Below are 26,370 nucleotides of genomic sequence, written 5' to 3' on the forward strand. Positions count from 1 at the left end.
AACAAAGCCTCACAAACTCAAAACACCAAAATGCCAAATTACAATGAAGAAATAAACCACAACTCAACAAAGCAAACCCTTATAACCCTCAAACTACAAACAAAGAGCAGAGTTCAAGCCCTACTACAACAACATAGAACTTTCTTTAAGAACCGCAATCCAGTGGAAAACAAAATACTAGCACAACTGATAATGAAGTTAACATCAGCTGATCCCTTTTAAGAGCACTCTCCCTTTCTGACTTCTGTAATAGACAGGATCTGGTCTGCCTTTTCCCAATGTTCCAATGTTTTTACTGTGAGGTGAAGAGTTAAGAAAACTAGTGAATCTTGGTTCTTTCAACTAAGAACCAATGATGGAGGGAGGGAGTATGTCAGGGAATTTTTATACTTAATTTAAAATGTGAAACAGACATAATTAAACATGATACAGGAGTTGCAGTTTACTGGGTCTTTAAGCCTGTAGCACTACTGAGCCTGCTCACTGCTTGTTCACACTCTCCTTTCCATGGCAGAGTGCTAGGACCCACTTCATGAGCCCTTTCCTTCAAGAAAGGAGAAGCAGATAAACCTGGGAGTCCATCCTGAAGGAAGGCCAGCTGGCGTTCTTGTGAATGAGCAATAATTTTTTTTCATGCCTGATTTACAAATCTTGATGTGGCTAGGCAATCTAAACCACGAAGACAATTTGAGCTTGTGAAATGACTTGCTGGAAAACTAAGAAATTATCTGGGTTTGTGCCTGGATTAGTGTTCTGTCATATCCCTGTGGCAAGTCAAAACTGAAGTCTTAATCGTAATAACTTTTCCTGTTGTAAAACCAGTACATACTGTAAGGGTTAGTCCTGGTGTCAGGTAATTAATTTTATGTTTCTGTTTATAGCTAATCACACTTCTCCTTATTGTGAACAAACTAATTTGTTTCACTTGCATTTAGGAGCTGCTTGAGAAATTCCCAAATATGGGGAAGAGATATGACTGTCTCTCTACAGCGTCTCTTAAGCTAAACAGTGAACTGAATAGTCAGAAAGCACTGATAGCTGTGATACTGCCTCAGCTTACATTGGAGCAGAGTAAACAAGTCAAAACACTTCAAACTAAAAATGAGGGAATGAACACTCATCTCCAGAAGTTATTGACCAAATTGAAGGTACCAACTTAAAATGCTGAATAAGTGGATGCTTCATATTGCTTGGATTTGGGTTTGGGTTTTTTTTTTTTTGTTAATATGCTCTCGATGCTAACAGCTAGGATTTTATATGCTCTATCTTTGGGTTTCAAGAATCCATACATTGAAGAAAATAACTTGATAGTAATTGCTTTACAATCTTAGAAAACTGGAACTACTTACTTGTGTAAATCAAACTTAGTTTTTAACTGTAGTTCAGCTGCTTTGCACAGAATTATTTCATTAATATTATTTTATTTTAATTGGGAAATGAAATTTTCTTTCTGTACTCTATAAATCAAATAATAGATGACTAAGTATGTATTTCTCTGTGAGGAAAAGAGACATACGAGATGGCTTGGAAATGCATGCTTACTCTGCAAAACTACCCACGTAGTTTGATTTTACAGCCATCAGTTTCTCCATTGGACTAAAATTATCAGCAAAAAGGTTAAAGATAGTTGTGAAAGAATTCCTGTTAGCATATGCCAAAGTACAGTAAATGAGAGTTTTTTCGATTTCTTTATTTACCATGAAATATTAAGGGCTAGGGTTTTTTTGGTTAGAGCATGAAAACATACACAGACCTAGAGAGAGGCCTGAGGCTCTTGAGAGTCAGTCATGTCTATAAATATCCAGTAACTGGGAAGTTGAGCTGATGTTCCAAAGAGCCTCATTTTATAACTTAGTGCAGCCGTTTTAGGTTTATTTTTTTCCATAGATGGCTTTTAACTTTCATGGTTAAAGATGTTTAAGATTCAACTAGCGAGCTCTGACAGAATACAGTTTTAAATCAGCATGGTGATACTATTCTCATAGATCATCTGCACTTTTCACAACTCCAAGAGAAAATAAATATAACAAAGAATGCATTACTTTTGTTTTTTTGAAGTTTAGATTTGTCTAAGGCTGCCTAGACTCCTTTGCTTTTTCTAGAGTCTGCAAAAAATAGCATACTGGAAAAGTGCTGTCTCAGCTAAAAGGCTTACATGCCATTACTATAACACACTTGTGAAACTAATTTTCCACATGTCAGCCACGTGTTAAGTTATCCTGGACATTTAGAGGCTCAGGGATTAAACAGGTTGAATTATAAAATACAGTGTTTTAGCTGGATACAGGGTACTGTTTCAAAACAGGCTTACTGATATATCCTGTGCTTCTGCAACAGTTTCTGTTCAGTACTGTTTGCACAAAGAAAAGAGAATATCACACTACCATTCACAAGTACGAAACGGAATTGCTTGAGGAAAAGAGAAAACAACATCACCTGCAATCCCAGATTCAATGTCTTAGGAAGATGAATTTGAAGCAGAATGAAGTATCATCTCAAGAGTTAAACAGCAGTGAAGGGCTGCAGAGTTTCCACTTGCATGCAGAGGTAATATTTGGGGGGAAAAAAAAAGACATCAAGACCCATTCCAAGGCATGGGTCATGTGTTGGTGGGAATCTAATGGCATTGGATTTATCTGTTAAAACTTCAATCAAGGAGGGGTTGAAGGAATAGATTTATTTTTTTATGCTACAATATCTATAATAAGAGGATTTTGCTTCATAAAGCAGCTGAAAATAAAATTAATAGGTTAGAAAACAGCAGGAATGTTATTTACTTGTTTGCCATCTACAATGCATATTATCCCATACCAAGATGACTTATTCTAAAACAATGGAATGAACTTTTGCTAATAAGCACTTTATTTCCCCATTTCCACCTGCCCCAAGAATGTAATTGTCTTCTTGCTTTCCCAGTAGTGTAGTTTTAAGTCTAGAAAAGCGCTTTTTGTATGATAATTAGATACTAAAACAGACTTCCTGCTGTACTGATAGCAGAGAGGACATGTGATAATCAAACCAGTATTTAATTTCTAATTCCCTTTTTTTTTTTTAAAGAGCATTCTCCAAGATGTATCAGAAATGGAACGTGAACTTCTCTGCATAGAAGCAGAGTTACAGCAGGGAGAAAGTGCTAGAAAAGAAACAATACAGTTCTGGGAAGCATGTTCAGGAACTCACTGGGATCCAGAGGAACTGAAAGAAGAACTAAAGAAAGATAATGAAAGACTCTTGCAAGTCTTTAAATTCTGGACTCCTAAAGTGAAGGTAAAATTAAATGTTCTAGAATCAGAAATGTTTTTTATGTAAGCACTCTGCAAATGCCTATGATTGAAAAAAAAGGCAAAAAGGCTCTTAAATGATCGTTAATTTATTATCAACACTTAATCATATATGAACTGTAAGACATAAAGGAATACTTAAAAGACTTAAAGATTCCTCATGTATCAAGCAGAGTTGGAAACTTGTTTTCTAAAAGACTTTCTAGGAAATATATGGGAGGGGGTGTGGGGTTGTTTATTTGGGGTTTTATTAGTTTTAATTCTGGAAAATGTTGCTTTTATTGCCAAACTTTATCAAAACTACTACAGCCATTTTTAAAACACAGTTAAATTTATATTTACACTTTTTTCTTCCTTATGCTTACCTCTTGCCTCTCTTGGAAACCTAGACAGCATTTTTCAGGGTTTAGTGCATCATGAACAGGATTTCACGAGATTTCATCTTTCTGATTAAATCTTATAATTAGTCTATTTTTGAAAGTTCCTCTTGTAGAGTCAATAGTCAGTCTTGTCTTCTTTGGGATTTTGCAGTGTTGGCAAGGTTTCTAGAAGAATTCCATGACCCTAATATTATGTCAATCAAAGTTTTTAACAAACAAAAATCTAGCCAACATTGCAATTTCCTGATAATTGTGAAGTTTTTATTTATCCGACATGTTAAACATGTGGGTTTCTAGAATAGTCCAATGTGTAGGTTTAATTTCCTTTAGTCAGTGAATACATTCTATTAAAAAAAAAAAAATCTGTGAATAACTATGGTTTTCTGTGGCTGACATTCAAGAAGTCTTCCCAATATAGTTCCTTTGTTTCTCTAATATTAGAGTTCGAGTTAACGCAGAAATACTTGTAAATCTGCAATACAGTATCATCTTCTCTTGTACCCCTTCCTGCCTCCCTCTTTTCTGGAAATGGAACCGTTCTTCTGAGTTATAATAATACCATTTCTGACAGCAAGCATTTTCAAATGGGACACTGAAACAAGAATGTGAAAATAATATAGGCTAAGGTACTTCCTCTTTCTTCACTTGCCGTATTTCTAGCAGATTAATAAATTATTGAAATTATTCTGTATGATACTGATTTTCAGATACTCCTTGAACTTTGTTCAGAGCTGGATGGCAGAACTGCCAACTATAGTAAAAATGCTGATGTCGAATTAAAACAGAGAAAAGAGAAAAATGAAGAGTTGCTTCAGGATCTAAACACTCTAAAAGAAAAACTGGCTCCTGGTGGCTCTGCCAGTCTGGCATTAGAAGAAGAAAATTATAGGCTTCATAATAAATTAAAGGTAGCAGAACAAGATAAAAAGGTAACCAGTATTTGTTTCTAAGGAAAACTTCTTTGATGTTTGCTTTCTAAGGGAGAGTACTCCAAAGTGAAAATAAGTATTGATAGCAACTGTAAATCCATGCCACCACAATAGAAATAGAGTATGCTTATTTTAGTAGCTTTTTTATTTCCAACGTGGAATTATGAACTCTTGCCTATAACATGATTATTTTAATTGCCTGATTTCTGTACAAAAATAGATTTCAGTTTAGAAATTAATTTACAAATGTTTTTATTTGCTTTTGAAGCATTGACTTTATTAGGGTGCTACTCTTGATGCTTCCTGTAAGTGTATGGTATTCATTATGTCAGACATGAAGCTGAAGAAGAATTCTCTAATCACAGGAATTGAGAACTCACATTCTCTCTCCTATTTTTTTTGTCACGGTTACCCTGCTCCAACGCACTTTTTCTTTTTTTTAGACTTGAGTGTTCTAGACTATTAAAAGGTGACCCAAAACAGTGACCTGGATATGAAGAGCTGCCATACAGCCTGTATTGTTAGATTTTTTGGCGTGGTTCGGGTGTTAGCTAGTTTTTGCCAAGAATATGACCATGTGCTGTTACTGTTACTACCTTTTGACATAACTGCTCATAACTGATTGGTTGATTGTTATATCTCAACAGGCTATGGAAGTAGAAATTCAGAAGTTAAAAAATGTAATAAATGAAGTAGGAGAAAGTGTCAAAGAGAAAGATGACAGGATAAGCAAGTTACAAGCACAGATAAGAATAAGAACAGAGACAAGTGAGCTCACCCAACTGCAAGCCAAACTGAATGAGATGGATAATTGCCTCAGGACTGCCTTAACAGAGAAGCAGAATCTTCAGGTATGAACAAAATACTTCACTCTTCTCTTTCTCTTCTGATGAAAGACACAAAGCATGCTTGACAAAAGTTGTAGGTGAAACTTAGCTCTCTGTAGTCAATGTATTCATTTTGTGTGGCATTCCTAGAGTAAAGCACTCCACTTGCCTGTTTGGCAGGCAGTTTCACATTCTACCAGTGGCAACATTTAGAATCCATATTATGATACTAGAATCTAAATGTGTGACTTGTATGTGATGCATTTCTGAAACATTTCAAATATTTAAAAACTTTTAAACTGAAGCATGAGGTATTTACTCAATGTGATATAATTGCACAGTTAAAATTCCCAGATTTATATCTGCACAGAAGTTAGCAAAACTTGCTAAAATGTGATTGCATGTAATACACAGAGTAGGACAACCAACTGCTACCATAGTGCTAGTTGGTAATGTGAGCCACCTTAGTGAAAAATAACTAACCAGTCCTGCTCTTGTCCTGCAAAATCTAGTCAAAGGAAAGACACAAGGGAAACAACCCTTAATTTCATTGCTAAGTAACGAGTTCTTATTTATACTATATATATATTTTATTATCAGGCAAAATTAGATAAAGGTGCTGAGCTGTACAAAGAAGAAATTGACCATCTCAAAACACAATTGGTAAAATGTGATTTGGAAAGAATGAAACAATCCAACGCCTTTGACGTGAAGTAAGTTCAAATTTTATCTTCTTACAATTCTCACTACTTTATTCTTAGCTTCCACTGCCCTCTTTATTTTTCCCACATAATAAGACGTAAGCATTCAGCTTGAGGTGTTGTAAATTTTTATGGTAGTTAGAGAAAGTAAAATCTATATGCACCTTGGGTTGCTTACAAAACTTCTTCCTCATACACCCACCACTATTTCTCAACCAACCACGTTCAACCATAAATGAAATAACTATTTTGACAAAAGAAGGCAAGTGGAAAGCAATAATTGAAAGCATTCTCTACTTCTCTAGAGAAGAGGGATAATTAGTCCAACTAATTGTCCAACTAATTAGTCCAACTTTTGGGTGCACTTCACCAAAAATGTTTGTGCACTTTACCCAAAATCTGACAGCCAGGTTTATCTTGTTTTCTTGTAAAACGTGGGTGTGTCTTGTATTTGATAGCTCATTGCATTTCAACTGAGACTGCAGTAACTATTCAACTGAGGTTTTCTTATTTTTCTCCTCCCTTCCTGCCTCATATAGACTTGCTAATTATAAAGCCCTTGCAGAACACCAACAACAACAGTTAACAAAGCTAAAAGAAGAACTGAGAAGAGCACACCAAGAGCAAGATGTTACTGGTAAATTCAAGATAAATATAAAGGACTCTTCCATGTTTAACATTGAGTTTTGAGGTTATATGAGTCAAGACGAGATTGATATGTAGGCCTTGTACTCAAAGGGTATGAGGAAAATGGGGTGCACTGGAAGAGGAGATGGAAAGTAGATTACATTAGCTGCATATGGACTGCACTAGAATCACGGTAGTTCTTGTGTTTTCCTCCAGCCACGTTTTCCCTAGTGGAGGGATAAGCTGCAGTGCTGGTAGCTCGTGTTGCCACTTTTTCCCCCACTTATGAATACCTAATTCTAATCAAAGCTATGACATACCTGGAACAATAACTATTTTACCTCTAAATAGCCCAGTGAAGAATCCGTCATGTTTCTAAATACCTGGCAGTGTGAATACTGGGAGGTGTGCTTTGTGTAGAAAAAAGAGTAATTTTTGTAATGGCACTTGTAACCTAGTGAGGTTTCACATGTAAGAACACAAGAAGGAATAGGCTAAAAATATATTGGCTTGGTTTTGAGCACTCTCCAGATAATGCACAAACACGTATAAATCTGTTTTCTAGTGCTGAAAGAAGCAAATCCTCAGCAACCCCAAATACCCCTAACTTGTGGTGGTGGCAGTGGTATTGTGCAGAGCACACAAATACTTGTTCTAAAATCTGAACAAGCTAAGCTACAGAAAGAGAACTTGCAGCTGAAGAAACAAAATGACCTTCTACTGAGGTAAGTGGACAGCTGACTAGCAACACGTCAAATCATTTGTTGTATTTATGTACATCATTAGTATTTCTTTCTGGGAGACCTATGGAAGTGAGTATCCATTAAGTTTAGATTTTACATCATACACTTTTATTTCAAGCTAGTTTTCTGCCTTAAAAAGTAAGGAAAGCCTTTTGAACTTGAAATTGCTTGCTTTCTTAAGAATCTTAAATGCTGAAAGATACTCTTGAGTTGCATGTTGGAAGGGATTTCAGCTTAAAAAAAGTCCTCTGAAACCAAGATACAGAGCTGTTGTATTGCCATGTCTGTGATAAGTCATCTGAAAATACAGGAACTGTCAGTCCTTCAGGATTTTTTCCTTAAAGAAACTGCTTTAAACTTTTCTTAATTGCATGCTGGGGTTCTTTTCTTTGCAGTGATGAACTTGAACTGAAAGAGGAACTCAGGAAATGGAAAGAGAGAGCACTAAAATGGAGAGAACGATCTTCAAGAGAAACTACTAGAGAGATTGTTCCAAAGTCTCCTAAGAAGGCAGTGTCATATTTCTATAAAGAGCAAACGCCTTCACCCTCTAAAGCAACTGTTTCTCAGGAAAGAGTGACTCAGGATGTACTGAAGCCTCTGACTGGTCCAACAGATTTCTTCAATAATTCCAACTTGGGTGTGCCAACAGGTATGTAACATAGCAGTAGTGTACTATAAGATTTGAAGATGCAAAATGTAAGGAATGGCCTGAGATCTGAAACTTGCATGTTAATAGTTTTCCTGACTGGTTTGTCATCTGACGGTTGAAAAGCTGACCATTTGAGTTGTGAAGCTCTACAGAGCTTCATTGAAATGCCAAAATGAATCCTTCACCCACTGGATAATATACCAACTCCTTTTTCCTTTTCTGCTGTGGAAATATTGATGAATGACTTCTAAAAGTGAATCAGCAAAATATTATTAGATAGCTGGTGCTCTAAAATGTTTTGCTTTTGAACTTTACATTGGTTAAGCACAGATTTCTGGTAAAACTATATAAAGTTAACTACTGGTTAACTTTTTTCTGAAGTTTTTCAAAATGGTAGCTTTAGGTTTTGATGCTGCATGTGCTACTCTGCCTAGCTCCAGCTGCAATAATAGCTGTTTTGATGATAACTTCTGTTCCTCAGCCTCACTTCAGATTTCTTATATCTGGGCTGCTGGACTTTTAGATCACCTTTTGCCCTCATGCTTCTCACAGAAGGCTCTTTCAGAAGGCCTCAGCAGGCATGCTGAAGAGTAGCCAGTTTTTGAGGTATTAGTAGCAGACTTCCAGAAAGAACATGACTCATTGCTGGCTTTGTGGTGGCCGACTTGGTAATAGCACAGCTTTCCTCACAACACAGTGTTCCTCAAAGGAAAGCTTTCACAGCTGATGTACAAAACACTAATCAAGATTAAATCACTGTATTCCTGCTGCTTGTCTAACTGAGAAGGGCTTTAACGTTCTTGTCTTATGTACAGATACACGACCTGCAGGCACAGAGTCCACAGAAGAGCATCTTAGGCGCTTGTTTGGGACTTCAGACGAAGATAAAGCCCCTGACTGTAGCACCCAGTAACAATGCTCTTTCATAAGCTGCCCTTACAGTGGCTACAGCCAGGATCTGGAGATACAAAAAAAAATTGCTTCAGATTAAAAACCATCAGCCTCTTTCATCTTCTTGGAGTTTCTACTTCCCTCACCTGGGAAAGCTGGAATATGAGGACAAGAATGGAAAACTAGCTGTTGCCCCACAACCTGCTAATCTGCTGATGTTCTATGTGGATATGTGGTTTTGATGGCAAAGAGAAGCTAATGTATTGAAGAAAAAAAAAATGGAAAAAGGAATGGATCATGAACTAATCTACTGTGAAACTTCTCAGTCTCGAACTTTACATTCTGTCTTTCCTAAAATAGCCCTTTTCTGGGGCTTGGTATTTGTTGGTATTTGTATCTTCAGAGTGCTGTTGACTCAGCAAGAGATAATTCCTTTTGTTTCTTAGTATGTGGTTTTTATACCACGCTTTCTTTAAGGTAACAGAAACTGCATTTTCACCACAATCTTAACTTCTTTGGACACTGCAAATGAAGTTACTGATCTTCTGTTTGTAGAGCACACAATCAAGGGTTCCTCTTAAAGTCCTTAAAAGTTTCTGCAGATGATCCAATTATGGTACTGTAACTGATTTTTGCATCACTTTTCAATATACCTGTCTGAAGTTGTGTATTGGATTTTTTTTTAATAGCAAGCAATGGACTTAACACTTTCCTGCTTCCATAGTGAAGGTAAGACAAACAAGATCATTGAGGAAAGATGGACTATTGTATTAACTTACTTATCTATATTGTGAGACCTACATTTTGTATGTTTTATATAAGAAATTTTAACTTGACAATAAAATTTTGTGTTAAATATGTAAAAATGGTCTTGCTGTTTACTTGTGCTATGATCCAAGGATGCTGATTACAACATTGTGGGTAAATGCTACTGAATTACTATATTTTATATTTCATCATTTCCATCATTGTTACGCTTCTTGATTCTGTCTTCTATAACATCGTGCAGCAATTACTTGTGCAGAAGTTTCCTGTTGTCAGATTTTTATTTAATTCTTTGAGTCTTGTCAAAAAATTACCAAGTCTAAATCATAGATCCTCCTCCCTTTCCTCACCTCCATGCCCTCCATTGCCAACTAAACAGGAATTGGGCACTCAGAACCTGAGATCAACTCCATTAAGGATGAAATCATCATCATGAGATGTGAAAGTCATACCTCAGAAAGATACCTGCATCAAAAGCATTCATCCTTGTTTTATAGGAATAAATCTCTCAGTGATGCTCGGTCCTCTTTGTGTCACCAAAACTGACAAGCAAATTGCTACACTGACCTGTTCCTGAACATTCAGGATTTACTGGAATTGAGGGAGTCACACAAGGATTATTTACCTGATAGAGGTACTTCTTTAATAAGAACCAACTTTCTATTTACTTTGAATGGCTGAAAACTGCCAACCACTCTACCTGCTAAGAAGTTCCAGGGATTTATCTCAATCTCTGGCCTGGAATGTAGTTTGGGAAACTTTTAAAGGCATGATGAGCCAAAAATACACAGGTTCTAAATACCATGACAGAGCTGGGCACTGCAATGTCTTTTTTCTGACTACAGCCACAGGTATTTATTTTCTGACAGGGATAAATGCACAGTGCTGGTGTGTTTGTGGCGGGGTTTTTTTGTTTTGTTTTGGAGGGTTTTTTTGGTGGTGGTTGTTGTTTTGGTTTTCTTGTTCTTGGGGTTTCTTTTGAGGTTAGTTGGAAGTTTTCTGGGTTTGGTTTGGGCTGTTTCTTGGTTCGATTTTGTTTTGTTACTTTTTCATTTTCCACTATGATAAAAGAGATTTCCTTTGGCTACCAGCATTTTGGTGTTCTAATAAATGAATTAGACTGACTTTTTTTCTTCTAGGATTGGGAAAGAAGTTGTATATATTGATCTACCTCTTCCATATACAATTTCCAGTGTTTTTTTTTTTTTGTTAATTATTACTTGCTTGGAACACTAGATTTGGTGGTTGAACTAAAAAAAGCAGAAACATATTGCAACAGGTCTGTGGCTGAATTCAGGTGGCAAAAGCTTAGGGGCAGAAGAATAAATGCTTTTAGCCAAAAAAGTCATCAAAGATTTTGTTTACTGGGGAGCTGATTTAAAAAGCATTAAAAGCTATCATAGTTCAGCACAAAAACAGGATAAACTGAACTTTTGTGTGTGTCCCAGTTTATCCAAGAAGTGGCTTTTCTGAGAACAAACTAACTGAAGTTTAGGTTGGACACCAAATTCTTTAATAATACTATCTGGTACCTTTCCGTCTGTCCTGAGCTTATAGCTAAATTAGTTTGTCCTAGAATTTTGTAGTCTAATGTTATTAATTCTGCTTTAACATATGCAAGTTAAAGCACTAGAAACAAAATATACATTGGTTAATTTCCAGTTTAACAATAAATTAAAAAATCACATAAGTGTTGTCCAGGTTTGGAATTTGACAGTCTATATTGCAAAAAGACTGCTTGGAAAAACATATTTGTGGCCTTTTGGTGGGAATCCTGCTGACCTCTTGAATTCCCATTGTAAGAGAGTCAGCTGATGCTGGTGATACTCTTTTGTGTCCTTTCTTGTGCAGAAGAAAAACCACAGTTTTTTAAAACCCTGAGTTTCACTAGATGGCAGCATCTCAATGTTTCAACAGGAAATTACGTTCCTATAGGGAAACTTAGCAGTTGGACTACAACTCCCAACAAGCACAGTAAAAAAAAAAAAAAAAAAAACACAAGCCTGTAGAACTTCCTTTCGTACAAGGGTCAGTAAATATAACAAAGCTGTTTGAGATCTCTTGGTGAGTGTCTATATTAATGTTTATTTGTAAATGCTTCATAGAATCGGTAGGGCAAATGTTCATAAAACCCGATTGTTAGATTGAAAAACGTATTTATAATGCATTTTGCTTCCCACGTGTTAAGGTGATTTGAGGAAGTAGTTAAACTGATCCAGGTGACTTTTGAAAAGAAAAGAATTTTTTCGTTGTGTTGCTTCAGAAGTCTAATTTGTAGAATCTGTAACCTTCAGGAAAACAATTATGCTACAGCTTTTGTCAGGGAAAACATCTAATAAAACTGAATCAATTATTCTTATTTTGATCAGAAATTCCAAGGGCAGAACACTAAATTTGACTCAGTAATCTGACTCACAGCGTGGGTTTGAGCATCTCTAAAGGACAGCATTGGCTGTTAACATAGGGAAGATTATGGCACCTTTATTTTAATTTCCCAGTGAAGGACTTGGTGTGTTGGATTTGTGTATATTTAAAGACTTTGTTCTTATGACACCTTTCTATACTCATATCTACATAGACCAGGTTGCTCAGAGGATTATGAAAATGCAAAAGTTTTGCTTATGGGAAACCCAATTTACAAACTCCAGATACTACACTGTGACTGGAACACAGCAACTTCACTTTTTAAGAAGTTCTTTGAGACATGGCGTTTGTATTTACTTGTTTGTCTGCATTTTTGCATGCTGTATTTCGTTAAAACTAACACAGCACCTAAACAGGGCTGTATTTTGTCTTTTGGCTGCTCCATCCAGACTGAGGTAGCAGCTCCGAGAGGTTCCCTGCTGCCCTAAAGTATGGTCAGTGTTCCTTGAGAGCAGGGAACAAGAGGCAAGACCGGCAGCTTCATTCCCCCTGCACTCTCCTGCTTCACTGGGACTGGAAGATTCCTGAGACAACAGAGGACAGATACCAAGGCCAGGGCTTTGTATGGAATTTATTGCAATCTAGGAAGTTAAGCATTTGTAGTTTGAGAGAAACAAGACAGACCTGCTTTCTGAGAATACCATGGAGATTGTAAACATTGGATTACAAACTATTGTACTGCAGTTTCATCTTGGCTATTTTTTTGCCTGTTGAAGAAAAAATCCAGTTTCTGTTATAATGAAACAACTTCTGAGCTCAAAGGCCTTTTGTCTGCTTGAGGTCCTTATGTATAACTGAAAAAAAAACCCCAAGGTCAAGGTAGCCCTGCCCCTCAGAATCCTGGATAACTGAGGGTGACACAGCAGCCAAACAGGCAGAGGTATCATGTCTAGTTTTGGGAATGTATTTGCATCTGATTCCCAGGGATGATGTTGGCTCATCTTTGTTAAATTTCTGTGCCATGTTGTGTCTGCACAGGTCAGCACCATGGGGCGGCTGGATGGGAAGATCATCCTATTGTCTGCGGCAGCACAGGGCATTGGCCAAGCAGCTGCCATTGTAAGTTGGAAAATGTTTATTCTGCTGTGCCTGTGCAAAGTCTCTCATTTTAGCTTGTCTAATGATACTAGCACCAAACAAGTTCTTGAATTAATTGACTGTAGATAAGGCCCGAACTACCCAGTGAAAAAATCAGGGAATAATGTAGCCACAATGTTGTATCATGCAGGCTTTGTGCTGTTTGAATTTATGAAAGTCTTCAACTCCTGAGTGGAGATGTTAGATAAGGATAACAGCAAGACTTGAGGATAGCTGCAGCTGCTTTTCTAACAATATATGGTTGGTATTAAAGGTACTGTCTGTACCTCTAGTCCAATATCTCTGTTGCTTTGTTCTGGGAGAAAATAGAGATGATAGAAGGAATATTTTCTGGTCTAAGGCTGGATACTGTGAGGATCCCCTACAGTAAAGCCAAGGTATTTTACCTATATTCATGACCAAGTTCACATGATAAGTAACACATTGTGAACAATGAGCAACTGTAAGAAACCCTTTAGAAATTTTGTTTGATTGCTGTTAAACAGAATTCAAGGTACATATTAACTTTTTAGTTAGCTTGTATTAGCTTGTAACTCCTTTTGACCAGTTCTTCTCCTGCTACTTCCCTTTTCCATGGCAAATAAAAAACCCAGTAGAGTTACCTCGCTGTCTCTGTAATGTAATCAACAACTCAGGAAAAGCTCCTGTAGCATTTTTACCAGACCAGTTAATTTCTCATGCATGTGGTTGAGAACACAGAAGGCTCTTGGCTCTTAGATAAATCAATCAGCCCAAGGAGCAGGTAATCTTCATGATGGTTTCACTTTGTAAATACCCAACAAGCCGTGGAAAACTGGTATGTTTAATGTCACTATCCTCTTAAGCTGCACTTAGGACACTTATTTTGAAGGTTAGGGGTTACAGTCTGAGATGTCAGAATACTTTTGACAGACTTCATTAGCTGTTGATTTATCAGTAATCACACTAAAAAGTGGCTTTTGAGGAGACTGTCAAGAATGAAGCAGTGTCTCTGGTTAAATATCAATAGTCATGCTGCTTTTAATATTGTTCTATTCCATTTATTTAGATACAAAGGACTTTATTAAAAATTTTAAAAAGTCCTGGTTTATGACTTCTGCCTTTACTTGGTCAAATATCATAACTTCATTTAAGTCTAAAAATACAGATAATTCTAGCCCTATTCCTTAGTAGTGCAGCTAATAAGGGCAATAATAATATCCATTATCTTAGTCTAGTTACTGTTCTACTTTATTTATGGATCCCTTCCTTTAGGGAAAACACCTGAAATCTATCTTATCACACAAAGTTACATAGTTGCGTGCAACTCCCTGATATGCCCTGAAGGAAAATTGAGAGATGAGCTGCCATCGGCTTGGCTTGGCTTCTATTTCAAGCCAAAAAGCACCAGAAAAGAAAACAGATTTTATTTCTGGTATGATCTGGAATATCTAAATATAAACTTCTCTTGTGTTCTCCAGGCTTTTGCTAAAGAAGGAGCCAAAGTCATTGCTACAGACATCAATGAGTCTAAACTGCAAGAACTGGGGAAATATCCAGGTAAATGGCCATACAGTAGGCATTACCTCAGCTGTTGCAAGTTTTGTGTAGCTGTCTGAGATACATTTTGAAGATAGGAAAGCTTGAAAAAGACAGAAAAAAGGAAAATATCCAGACTAATTATTTAGATGTTTGCATTGCTTTTTTTCTGTGGTGTGAAATAGCAGAAATACGGCATGTAAAATATTGCAGCATCACCGTGTCAGAGTATGTGCAATTCCAGATGTGGAATAACTGATTTTCTTGTGTCATAGAAGAAGCTGATACTTGTTTGCTAGAATGGCACCCATTTCAATTACCGTTTGGCATCACTAGGCTGATTATGAAGTGCATGGAATGCTTTTCTCTGATCAAGAGAACATCCCACTATACAAAAAGGTAGACATAGTGTCTTGCATTTCTATGGTCCATACTTGGCTTATCCTTTTAATGTGTTCCTTACTGTCTTGTAGAATCCATATGTCTTCAGAAATTTAATTCTAGCAACACTAGATACACCTCTTCTGCTTGTACAGATGTTCAGGCCTGAAGGTTATTTTTCTATTGACACCACAGGAACATTCTTGAAAGGAGCAGATTTTGCACAGATGTGTTTCAAAACACAAGTGACACAAGTGGGACATTATGTTAAAAAGTATTTTTTCAATATTGAAATTAAAAATGAGACTTGAATATAGTTTACAGCTGAAATTGCTTTTAACTTGATTTGAGAGAAGAAAGTGAACTTAATGAATTCCTACTAAAGGCTGACAGTAAAATACACAAAACCACAGCTGGCACAGCTTTTAGCGTGAATATCACTGCCAACTGGAATTCACCACAAGCAATGCCTTTGTGATTGTTTGGAAACTTGAGGGCTTTTCAGATTCCTTTTGAGGGTGTTTGGGAAAATGTTACATTTTTTCCCTCTGCTAGTATGCTCACAAGGAAAGAAATTTTCAGTCTTCAAATTTTATTCAGGAGAGGTAATTCCAATGTGGTGTTAATCGCCAGCTTGCAGTCAGATTGAATACACAAATCTCTTCAAAAGTGTTTCTATCATTTAACTAAGGCACAGAAAGCCTATTCATGGGCTTGTTGTTTTGGTTTCAAAAAAACCAAAACCCAGAGTTTTATCCATTTCAAATCAAACTCTCCTTAAAGTTATGCTTCAGATGCTTTACAGACAGCTTTACAGCATTTCATGGAATCGTATCTGCTGGGTGAGACTTCTGGAGGCCATGTAGTTCCATCTAATGCTCTGAGTGGCACTGGTTAAAGCAGGTTGCTCAGGGCTGTGTTTACTCAAGTTCTGAACATCTCTAAGGACAGAATTTCCTCAATAACCTCTGCAGGACCCTGTTCCAGTGTGACTGCCCTCATGATTTTAATAGTTTATGCAAAATTATTTTTCCTTATTAACTAAACTATATAAAGCTCATTTATGGTATCATCAACTGCACAAAAGAATGTGGCATGTAATGGCACCGTAAGACACATGTAACTAGTTCCAAGTGTTATTCTAGAGCATGAAAGTTCATTATGATTATATAGGTTCTATAATTCTTCTGTGTGAGAGTATAGTGGAATTCAAATTTATTTGGAATGTTTTTATGGTAAATTAAGCTAGCTCATATGGTCGTGTTATGCTGTATAACAATTAAAACAGTTGATCATTTTAATTCTCTCCTGAAATTTTAAGTAGCATGACATGCTGTCCCAGATTAATCGTTGCACTAACTTAATCACTGAGTGAATTGAATTGTAAGTGCTATCCTCAGCACATCAGAAAAATAATCAGCTAATCCTTAGTCAAATACATTGAAACCAATGCCATGTTTTTTCTAGGCATTCAAATACGGGTTCTGGATGTCACCAAAAAGGAGCAGATAGAAAATCTAGCCAAGGAGATTGAAAAGATTGATGTCCTCTGTAACATTGCAGGGTAACCAGATTCTCTTTGCTACTACTATTTTTCCAGTTTTTCCTGTCCTCCAGAACTATTTTCTGCTACTTCAAAGCATTTTATTTATTATGGTTTAATGGATTTTATACTCTTAATGCAAAGCTTTGTGTGTTTTCATCAAAACTGAACTTTTTTTTGCACAGCCACATAACCCAGACCAAGACAGAACAGCTCTGGAACTTATATATTCCTTACTCTATGGGTACCCTGTACTGATGGCTTTGGCCCTTCTAGCACAACAGTGAACAAAGCTTAACAGTCTGCTAGTGGTTTGGTGGTGGGTTTTTTGGGTGTTTGTTGTGGGTTTTTTTTTATTCTTCTATTGCAAATCATTTTGTTGCACATATTGAGTCTGCTTTGCATCCTCGATACTTACCAGAAGAAATACACTGCTGCTTGCATTCTTCAAAGGTGCTTTTATCCCACTCTTTCCAAGGTTAGGAAAGTTAATTACTACAAAATAGTGGTGGAAAAAGAGCCATGGAAATGTGAACCACAGACAGTAATCCACCTCACGCGCTCATTCTAGGTTTGTTCATCATGGAACCATTCTGGACTGTGAGGAGCAAGACTGGGACTTCACGATGAACCTCAATGTTCGCAGCATGTACTTAATGATAAAGACATTCCTTCCAAAGGCAAGGCTTGGCTGCCCATGACCTTTTGGTCTCTGCTGCATTGTTTGAAGTGTGAGAGATGAGAGTTGTTGCACTGTGACAATATACAAAATATAAACGTGCTGCTTTGGATAGAGGAGCTCTTTAGATTACAGTGATCCTATTGCAAAACATTCTCTGCATTGCATAATATTTCAAGTAGACAATTTATCTAAAGGATATGGTAGAGAAGATTTATTTGGGGAGTTGGCCTATGTAAACTAGCTAAGGTACTTCAGACTTTATGCAGAGCAGTGAGGGAGCCATTGCATTACAGTGCTACTGTATTATACTACAGCACACACCTGCACAGTACCACTGCTACAAAATATTTATAAATAATGTATACTGACATGAATTTTATACAGCTCTGGAGATTATGTTAAGACAAAATTCAGGAATGCTGATGCAAACATGCTGACTAGAGCTCAACAATTCAATGAATGTAGCAGCTTGAAGATGCTTCTGGGTTTTACATAATCACTAGGTTTGGGTCTACAAAAACTTGTGGTGTTTGCATTCCTGTAAATGCAAAGGCCAGACTTGAAATCTCTGATCATGACTGGATGACAACTACTCTTTTCAGTATTGTTCCAGTTCTTTTTGCTTCCTTGAGGGTGGGTTTTTCTCAGCTAAACTTAATTTTCAGAGTTTGGGGTTTTTTAACAACTTCAGGCATATCAGGTTTTAGGATGCCTAAAAATGTCATAAATTAAAGGAAGTTAGCTACAATTCATAGATGCTAGACTGTTGTGCTTTATTCTTCTCCAAAATGAGAAGTTTTGAGCGTGATCAGTGAGTTGCTGCTTTGGTAGATGGTATGGTGTCTGTGTGATGTAACTTACTGTCATGACAAGAGGGCAGTGACTGAGACGTGGTGACCTAGAGGGAAAAAAAAAAAAAAAACTTTCATGGCATAGTTTTCAATCCTGATATAGGTATGGGGAACTGAGTGAGAATTTCAGACTCTGCTTTTACTCAATGGCACGTACCCATGCCAGTTAAGCTTTGTTGCCCTGTGTATCAAGTGCAAGCAGGGCTGTCCTGTGAGTTGCTGTGGGCTACTTTGCTGAACATGCAGATGACAAAATAGTTTTCATTTGATTGACATAAGTACTCTTTTGCAGATGCTTAAGCAGAAATCTGGAAATATTATAAATATGTCTTCTGTGGCATCCAGCATCAAAGGTCAGTAGCTTGCTAGAGCTCCTTATATAACTTTTTAAGATGATGGCTATAAAATACATAGGTTGTGCAACTTTGAACTTAAGAGGACATTCTAAGTTCAAAGCTCTTTCTAAATCCTGTGGTGGGATCAGAAAAAAAACCCATGAACAAATTCAACTCAAACATGACTGCAAGGACACAGATGGAAAATTGTAGAAATTCCAAGATCCTTACCTCTGAGCTTTTTCAATGTTTTGTAGTATCATTTTTACTAGTATTTATTAACTAAGAAGGAATTGCTTCCAGTGGTATCTTGATACATATGTTCTTCAGAGATATAAGGAAGAAATTAGAATTACATAAGTGCTTTCAAAAGAAGCCTGATCATGACTAACAGATGGATTTCTGCTGTTTCTACATCTTTGCTGTTTGTTACATTTTCTAGACTAGCTCCCTAGTCTGTTTACACTACTAGTCTACTTACACAATTGAAAGATTGTGTACTTTCCTGTGGTGTGTACCTGAGTAGAATTCTGGCAGTTGGCATTCCAGCTAGCCTGGCCTTATGGAGAGGCTTCAGCTGCTACAGGAAAAGCTGGAGTCCAGAAGCAGGTGCATATTGAACAATCTTAGCTCTTTCTTTTTTTTTCTTCTTCTTCTTTTTAACTACGTTTCTGTGCTGCCTTAACACGGACCTTCTGTTAGGGGTTGTGAACAGGTGTGTCTACAGCACTTCAAAGGCTGCAGTTATTGGGCTAACAAAGGCTGTGGCTGCTGATTTCATTGAACAAGGCATCAGATGTAACTGCATATGTCCTGGTAAGTGTTCTTACATTATTCTGTGAAGGAGCAAGGAGCAAATGCTAGAAGGCCAGATTGAGTTTGGGCTTTTTAACAAAGAATAGACTTGCAAGTGGTAACTAAAGTTACCAGCAGTCTACAAGAACAGAGCATGCTTGAAAGGTTTCATATAGAAAAGTTGTTATTCTGTGGTTAAACTGGATTTTTAGTCTGATTAAACTAGTATCTGCACTTTATACATACATTACACAGTATTTGAATGGTTGTTTTCAAAGATGCAGTCTAGGAAGTTAGAAGCAGGTACAAACTAGCTAACAGTGTTTAACCATCCAAAAAGTATTCACTCTAATTCTCAAAACTCTTGCCCTCTACTGAAATTTAAAAATCTGTGCTCTATTGATAGTTTTGCAGTCTTTCTCCTGAATTATATTCCAAAGTTACACATAGGTGTTAAGACATACAAATAGAACAAATAAACTTTTATCATGATTGCTAATACAGTTGATTTTTAACATGAATTTTAATTTTTGCTTAGGAACTGTTGACACACCATCTTTACAGGAAAGAATTCAAGCCCGGCCTAACCCAGAACAGGTGAGACAGCAATTTATTAGCTTGGTCACATGCGTATATTTGTTTAACTCTCTTTAAAAAAAGAATATATAGCTGCACTTCTGCTCATATTTAAGAATGTCCTCAATCTCAGAGTACTTTGGATAACTTAATATTGCTGTCTCCTTTGAAAGTGTGGTCAGCTTGAAGTTGACACAGAAGCCTTAAGGCCAGACCAGAACTGACGCCTCAGAAGGATAATACTGCTTAGTGAATCTAGAAGGTCTCATCCATGGAAGCAACTCCAAGTGCTGGTTACAGTATCCAGTGCAAAAGCAGAGGACATTTTCTATTGTGGCACATGTCAGCCACAAGGTAGTGCAAAAACAATACAGACAGGGCATTCTGGCCTATGCATTTCAACCTTATTTGGGATGCTTAACCATCCTTACTAGATAATGGCAAGTTCTCATTTGAAGGACATGGGAATATTTACTACCAAAGGAAGAAGAATTCTATGTTGGCTTTATTCTGGAACTAGAGATTTAGGTGCTTTCTAAAAGTCTCCTAATTTCTTTCAACCTGAAATTCACATCCCTGTTGAATTTATGTTTTTCCAGCTTTAATTCCCTACTCAGAGCACTAAAGCAAGTTATTACTAGAAGCCTGTTTCCAATACTGCTCTGTACCCGTCAAGAGGTTAAAATAATAGCTTTTTTGTTTTTGATATACCAAACAATCTTGTATATCCAGGCATTGCAAGATTTTCTAGCCAGACAGAAGACTGGCAGGATGGCTACTGCTGAAGAAGTGGCCCATCTCTTTGTGTACTTGGCCTCTGATGAAGTAAGTATAGACAATAAAATATCCTGTCACAGAATCCCATGATACTTTGTTGCTTCACAGTAGAGAGAGTATTTGTTTCTGGATAATTTATAATTCTCTTTGGAGCTGGATTATTGCAAAAATAAAAACCGATCTTGTTTTACTGAGTTCATCCTGCAATACAAAAGGTATTCTGAATGTTGACAGTGATTGCAAGGCATTACGTATTTGGTGCCATAGCCTGGTGGTTTCATGTCACCTGAGCAAACTGATTGACCCCAGGTCATCCTGCATGGTGAAGAGAAATGAGCTTGTCAGCTTTACCAAGCCTACACCACAGATAGATCATGTTTTAAGGAGGTAGAAATAGTAGAGTTGCTTGAGATTTTAGCAAATGCTCAGGGTGAATCTGCCATTCAAAGTGTGGTTGTTACACACCAGACTCTTGATGACCACTGCAAACAGTGCCAACATTAATGAGCACACACCAACGTTATTTCAGCTGCTATAAATTTACTGAGATTAAAAAACTAGACAGGATTTGTCTGGACATGTCCAGCAGTCCTTATGTCCATGTCAAAATACTTCAATGGATTTTGTTCACTATTAATATTGCTATCTATCAGTAGTCTGTTTCTCTTGGGTTTAGTATTAATAAATAATATTAATATAAATATATTAATAAATAATATTAATATCATCTTGGGTTTAGTATTTTCATAATGCTAATAATTTTTTCCAGTCTGCTCACAGGGTTTTTAACCATGTGTAAACAGAAATCCATATTTTCAATATATTCAGCATGTTTCAGCACTGACATAGGGAAGAATGTCAACAGCTCAGTTATCCCACTATTTGTATCATCTAAGTTTTTAGTTAGGTCCCATTATAATTATTGGCTCATCTGATCAGATTCTGCTTAGCTGGGCAGACCTAATAACATCATAGTGTGAGGTATTTATTCCTGCAGGTAAGATACCTAAAGTCTAGCTTTTGTAAATTTATACTCTCAGGATGCATTCTCACCTTAATGCCTGTAATACTACTTTTGCCACACTTCCTTGAATTCAGTAAAAAAGCTTTAATTTCTATGTTGGTTTCTATTTAGATATTCTATTACTTACTCAGGTATTTTTGTAAAACAAAACAAAAATGTATAAAAAAAGCAGATTTTTTTAATTTAAAGAAAAAATGTTTCCCTGTAATTAGCAGCCATGAAAAATTACTTGAAATCATTGTTTATTTTATGTAATTTCAGTCTGCCTATGTGACTGGCAATGAACTAATCATCGATGGAGGATGGAGCTTGTGATTGACTCTACCTGCAAATGGAAATTCATACTCTGATGGGCAAAAAATGAGGATGGTGTTTCTTGCAAAAATTGAGATCATGCATATTATGTCTTTCCAAACAGATTTGCTGCTCTCTCTCTCTGATTGATCTTACTGATTAAGTTTTCCTTAAATAGACAAACTGGAGTAAAACATACTTCATGTGGCTTCAATTTATGGCAACTTGAAAAATATGAAAGAACAGCAGTTTAATGTTTAAGATTTCAGGAGGCCAAAACTATTAATCAAGTTACAAAATCTGAGTTGTGTTATGAGCAAAAGGAATTAACTATGATCTTTATTCTCATCTTACAAGGTATTTAGAAATTAATACTCACACTTAAACTTTCATGTACAGGAGCCACTATGCAAGGGCAGTACTCTAGCAGGTATGGATGAGGGTATATGTGAGAGGAGGATTCTTAAATACATTGCTGGATCTTCATAAATATGCTTGACTTGTAGCACAAAAGCAAAAGGAGTGGATTTTACCACTCTAGATAGAGCCAATATATTCCTCTCCAAAATTATGTACAAATATTGGACAAATTCAGAGTAAAATCTGTTGCTAGGCACTACACATTGATGCTCTATGCCTTATTCTCAAGTACCAATAGAGTTCACACTAAAGCGCAAGGCAAAATTTTTCTGAAAAGGACTGACTATGAGTATTCTACATGAGTATGTGCTAATGTCTTTATTGTGATAGCGCATGGTTTTGATGGTAGCTTTGATTCATGAAATAGAAACCTATTATTGTCAAGTTTCATATTCTGGGAAAAAAAAAGAGGTCCTGACCCGAAATGTAAGGCAATGAACAACCTGAATTCACAAAGCATTTGTTTTACTAACATACTGCTTAAAACCCACATAACTACATGGTGACTGCCTATAAATATGGTTACTTTTAACATAGCTCCATTTATCTAGTTCACAAATGAAACTCTATGTAATTTAATACAAATCTTCATATACATTATATACATATATATGTGAGGGAGGAATTAAGGATTAAATGCTACTGAATATGATTGATCAGTAATCAAAGCACAGAAAAAATATACAATATTGTGTTTCTGTAACAACTGCCATGTTTATAAAATTATTGCTTAAGCTTTTCAGTATCAGCTGAAGCATTAATCTAAGCTATTTGATTTCAAATATAATGAAACACATCTAGGTAAAATCTGGCCTCTTATTTTAAAATAATTGTATGTAAATGTAAATCTTACAAATGAGAAAAGTATTGTGGATGTTGACTTCACTGGGCTCATTAGGGGTTTAACATTTACCTTTAATCATGATTGTAGCATTCTGACCTTGTAGTTTCTTTATTAGAGAGAGATTTTAGAGAATCTAATATTTCAATCACATGACCCTAGCAGCCAAGCAGGAACAAGTTGGAGCACAAATCCAAAGTTATCCAAAATGGCTCCAAAAATGTTCACTGACATAAATTCAAATATTAAAAACTCAAGCTGGCAGGACACGGTTTCAATGGCTTCAGAGTTTAACATGAAGGCCAAAGTTGTCCTTTTGTAGTAGGTGCAGAAGGCTTACCTTGAAAAGAGAAAATTTCCCTACTGCAGTAACACAGAGAACAATATGTAGTGTGTGTTCTGAAAATACAATTAAGAATCTGAGAGAAAATTCATTATACTTATTGCATATTGACCATCATTACTTAATGTTTCTCAGCTCACTTAGAAGTGATTGTAGGTGATTGTAGTACACAGTTGCTGCTCAAAAATGGTGCCTGCTCTTCTTGTCAAAGCATTTGTGCAAGAAAATTAGTACCACCTGCCTTTAAACTGCAGTAAAGGCACAAAGGGCTTTTTAGTAGTGGTAGGCCAAGAATCTGCTGGACCAGAAAAGTAAAAATCAGCAGAGCTTGCTGCCTCTTGCCTTATTAGCCGTGCTTTTCATGGAGATGTTAACAGTTGCAACTCTGAAATGTGTTCCAATGTCATGAGTTTTTCAGCAGACTAGCAGGAATTATTAAAGGAAAATGCTTAATGCTCTTGTGACCTAATTCACTGATCTGTTTTTAATGGGACTGGGTAACTCTTGGTTTTCCTTCTACCTCAGTGATAATATAAAGAGGCTATTTGACTTTTCAGAGTCTAGGTCAAACTTTTCTCTTGTGGGGGAGGGAGGAATAGACTTCCCTGATTGTGTGTCCTTTTGGAAAATTTAATCTGATCAAAAAACGCTTTTATTTTCTCTTGGATTTGTAGTCAGCTTAGTTCTATGCGATGATACCAGGAGCAAAGTAGTAACATGTGGTATTTGACTCTGCTTTCACATGCACTCAGTGCAGCTTGCAAATTTAGGGTTGAGAAAAAGAGAAGATCTGTCCCATTACCTCATGTGCACTTACAAATAAGGTGGATAAACTTGCTTTATCTTTAAGAAGTTGGAATGTCGGGATGGGAACAACATAAATATGTAAGTTGTGTTTGTTTGGGGTGGTTTGGGAGATTGGTTGGTTGGGTTTTTTTTTTCAATTCTCATCTGCCCCAGTGCATTTTATCTGTGTGCACCCAGTGCAGAATCAGCAACAGCTCCTTACCCTTTCCTTGCACCAAATTTCCAACTCCTCCAGTGCCGTAGGCTTGGTTAAAGGATTCCGTGTAGCTTCCCCGTGCATCTTCCCACAGCCATGGGAAAGGCAGCACAGAAAAAGAAGCCTTTTTCGTCTGTACCGGATGCAGTGAATGTCATGAGGGACTGGCTATGAAAGATAAAATTCTGCCTCCTGTGTGCCCTGACGGGTATCCAGAGCCTTGGATGGGCTCGGGTCTGGTCCCTCACTCCCACCAACCTGTCAGGCCAGTCTCCTGCCGCCTTCCCGCGGTAACCCATCCAGCGAGGCGTGCGGGCGGCCCCGTGGGGCATCCCCAGCTGCGGCCGCGGAGGACGGCCTGTTGCAGCAGCAGCGGCGGGGAGGAGCCGGAGCCGGAGCAGCGGAGCTCCCGGCTGTTCGCTCTCGGTCCCCGCCTCGGGGAGAGGCTGCACGCCCCTTGCTCTGGGCCCCGCCGTGCCCCAGGTGAGTTTTCTGCCCCTCCTGTCTCCTCGCATCCCCATCCCCTGCAGCAGGAGGGGTGACGGGAGCGGGGCTGGGAACTGAGAGCAGGCTTGGCAGGCAGGAGGCTGCTCCCAGTTTTACTTAGCGCCTTTTTGTGGGTAATGATGGTTTGGGTGTTTTAATCATTATTTATTCTGAGTGCCAGTTGCTCTGGTGGTGTTTGTGGTATTTTGATTTGCATTGCTTTCTGTACCTTCTGTGTGCAAAGCAGAATGCTGAGAGTCACCGAGGCAGCAGAGCTCATGCCGTAGGCATGCACATGCTGTCCCTGTCAGTCAGCTCTCCCTCACTACCCATTCAAAAACAACTGAAATGAGAGGATCTAATACCGACCTTTCTGCTTTCAAAACGAGAAAAGTCTATTTTACAGGGAGGTACTAAAATAAGTCTATTATTGGCTGGTTTCCATGGGATAGGCCTTAACCCTGAGGTATAAATTCTGCTCACTGATTTCTCAATCACTGGTTTTTGTTGGCATAGAAAGTGAAATTGAAAAACCAAAACAACCCCATCTTCCCCCCCAAAAAACCCCAAACCTGTGAGCTTCCAAAAGACCCTGCTAACTACTCACTTTGGTCCCATTGATCCGAGGGACACTTGTTGAAAGTAGGTTCTTGATCCTGCCCAACACAGTGAAGACCTGCCACGAAACAGATAAGGACAGTACTGTTAGATTCCTCATTCATTCCCTGACACTATTGCTGTTAAACAGAACATTCAATATCCCTGCTTAGTCAATCTTTCCTGTCCCACAAGCTGCTGTGAACAGCACTTTCGGGAGGTGAAGCTGTGGTGAGGTGGACCTGCCTTTCTCAGAAGTGTTTGTGTATTTTGTGTCAACAGCTACGTGCCTGATCTGGGATGCTGCCTGTGCAAAGCTGGAAGGAGAACAATATCCTTCTGTCCTTTGCATGCACACAAACCAAGGGCAAAATTAACTATATATATCCACCCTGGGAAAGTGGTCAGTGAAGCAAAGGAGGGAGGCACTGGTAGGTTGCTGATACTTTCTATTCCAGTTAGGAAGACTGGCATTTGTGGATTTCCCAGCACCGATGAAAGGATGAAAAAAAGCAAACCCAAAGTATCGCTGATGTCATTAAAAAAACTCCTAAAAACATAACTATTTGGTTCTAAAAGTACTAATTAAAAATACAGAAAAGTACTG

At 37.5% G+C, this 26,370-nt stretch overlaps 2 protein-coding genes across 2 annotated transcripts in view; both read left to right on the top strand.

Moving 5' to 3' along the window:
- Positions 1-9,897, top strand: part of CENPE (centromere protein E) — a 34,147-nt gene extending 24,250 nt beyond the window's left edge. Inside the window, exons 32-41 of the mRNA XM_066317857.1 lie at positions 936-1,148; positions 2,338-2,547; positions 3,058-3,267; positions 4,369-4,590; positions 5,238-5,441; positions 6,018-6,130; positions 6,658-6,755; positions 7,311-7,470; positions 7,884-8,140; positions 8,956-9,897. Coding sequence (XP_066173954.1) covers positions 936-1,148; positions 2,338-2,547; positions 3,058-3,267; positions 4,369-4,590; positions 5,238-5,441; positions 6,018-6,130; positions 6,658-6,755; positions 7,311-7,470; positions 7,884-8,140; positions 8,956-9,053 — 1,785 coding nt within the window. The 3' untranslated portion in view covers positions 9,054-9,897. The remainder of the gene's footprint in view (positions 1-935; positions 1,149-2,337; positions 2,548-3,057; positions 3,268-4,368; positions 4,591-5,237; positions 5,442-6,017; positions 6,131-6,657; positions 6,756-7,310; positions 7,471-7,883; positions 8,141-8,955) is intronic.
- Positions 9,898-11,805: 1,908 nt separating this feature from the next.
- On the top strand, positions 11,806-24,146 carry BDH2 (3-hydroxybutyrate dehydrogenase 2). The gene is made up of 10 exons (XM_066317858.1): positions 11,806-11,860; positions 13,199-13,279; positions 14,758-14,836; positions 16,664-16,760; positions 17,311-17,419; positions 18,565-18,625; positions 19,310-19,423; positions 19,941-19,999; positions 20,711-20,803; positions 22,041-24,146. The coding sequence occupies exons 2-10, from the start codon at positions 13,208-13,210 to the stop codon at positions 22,092-22,094; spliced, it is 738 nt and encodes a 245-aa protein (XP_066173955.1). The 5' UTR covers positions 11,806-11,860; positions 13,199-13,207; the 3' UTR covers positions 22,095-24,146.
- The last annotated feature ends 2,224 nt before the right edge of the window (positions 24,147-26,370 follow it).

The sequence above is a fragment of the Sylvia atricapilla genome, chromosome 4 (genome assembly GCF_009819655.1).
Source record: "Sylvia atricapilla isolate bSylAtr1 chromosome 4, bSylAtr1.pri, whole genome shotgun sequence".
Lineage (NCBI taxonomy): Eukaryota > Metazoa > Chordata > Aves > Passeriformes > Sylviidae > Sylvia > Sylvia atricapilla.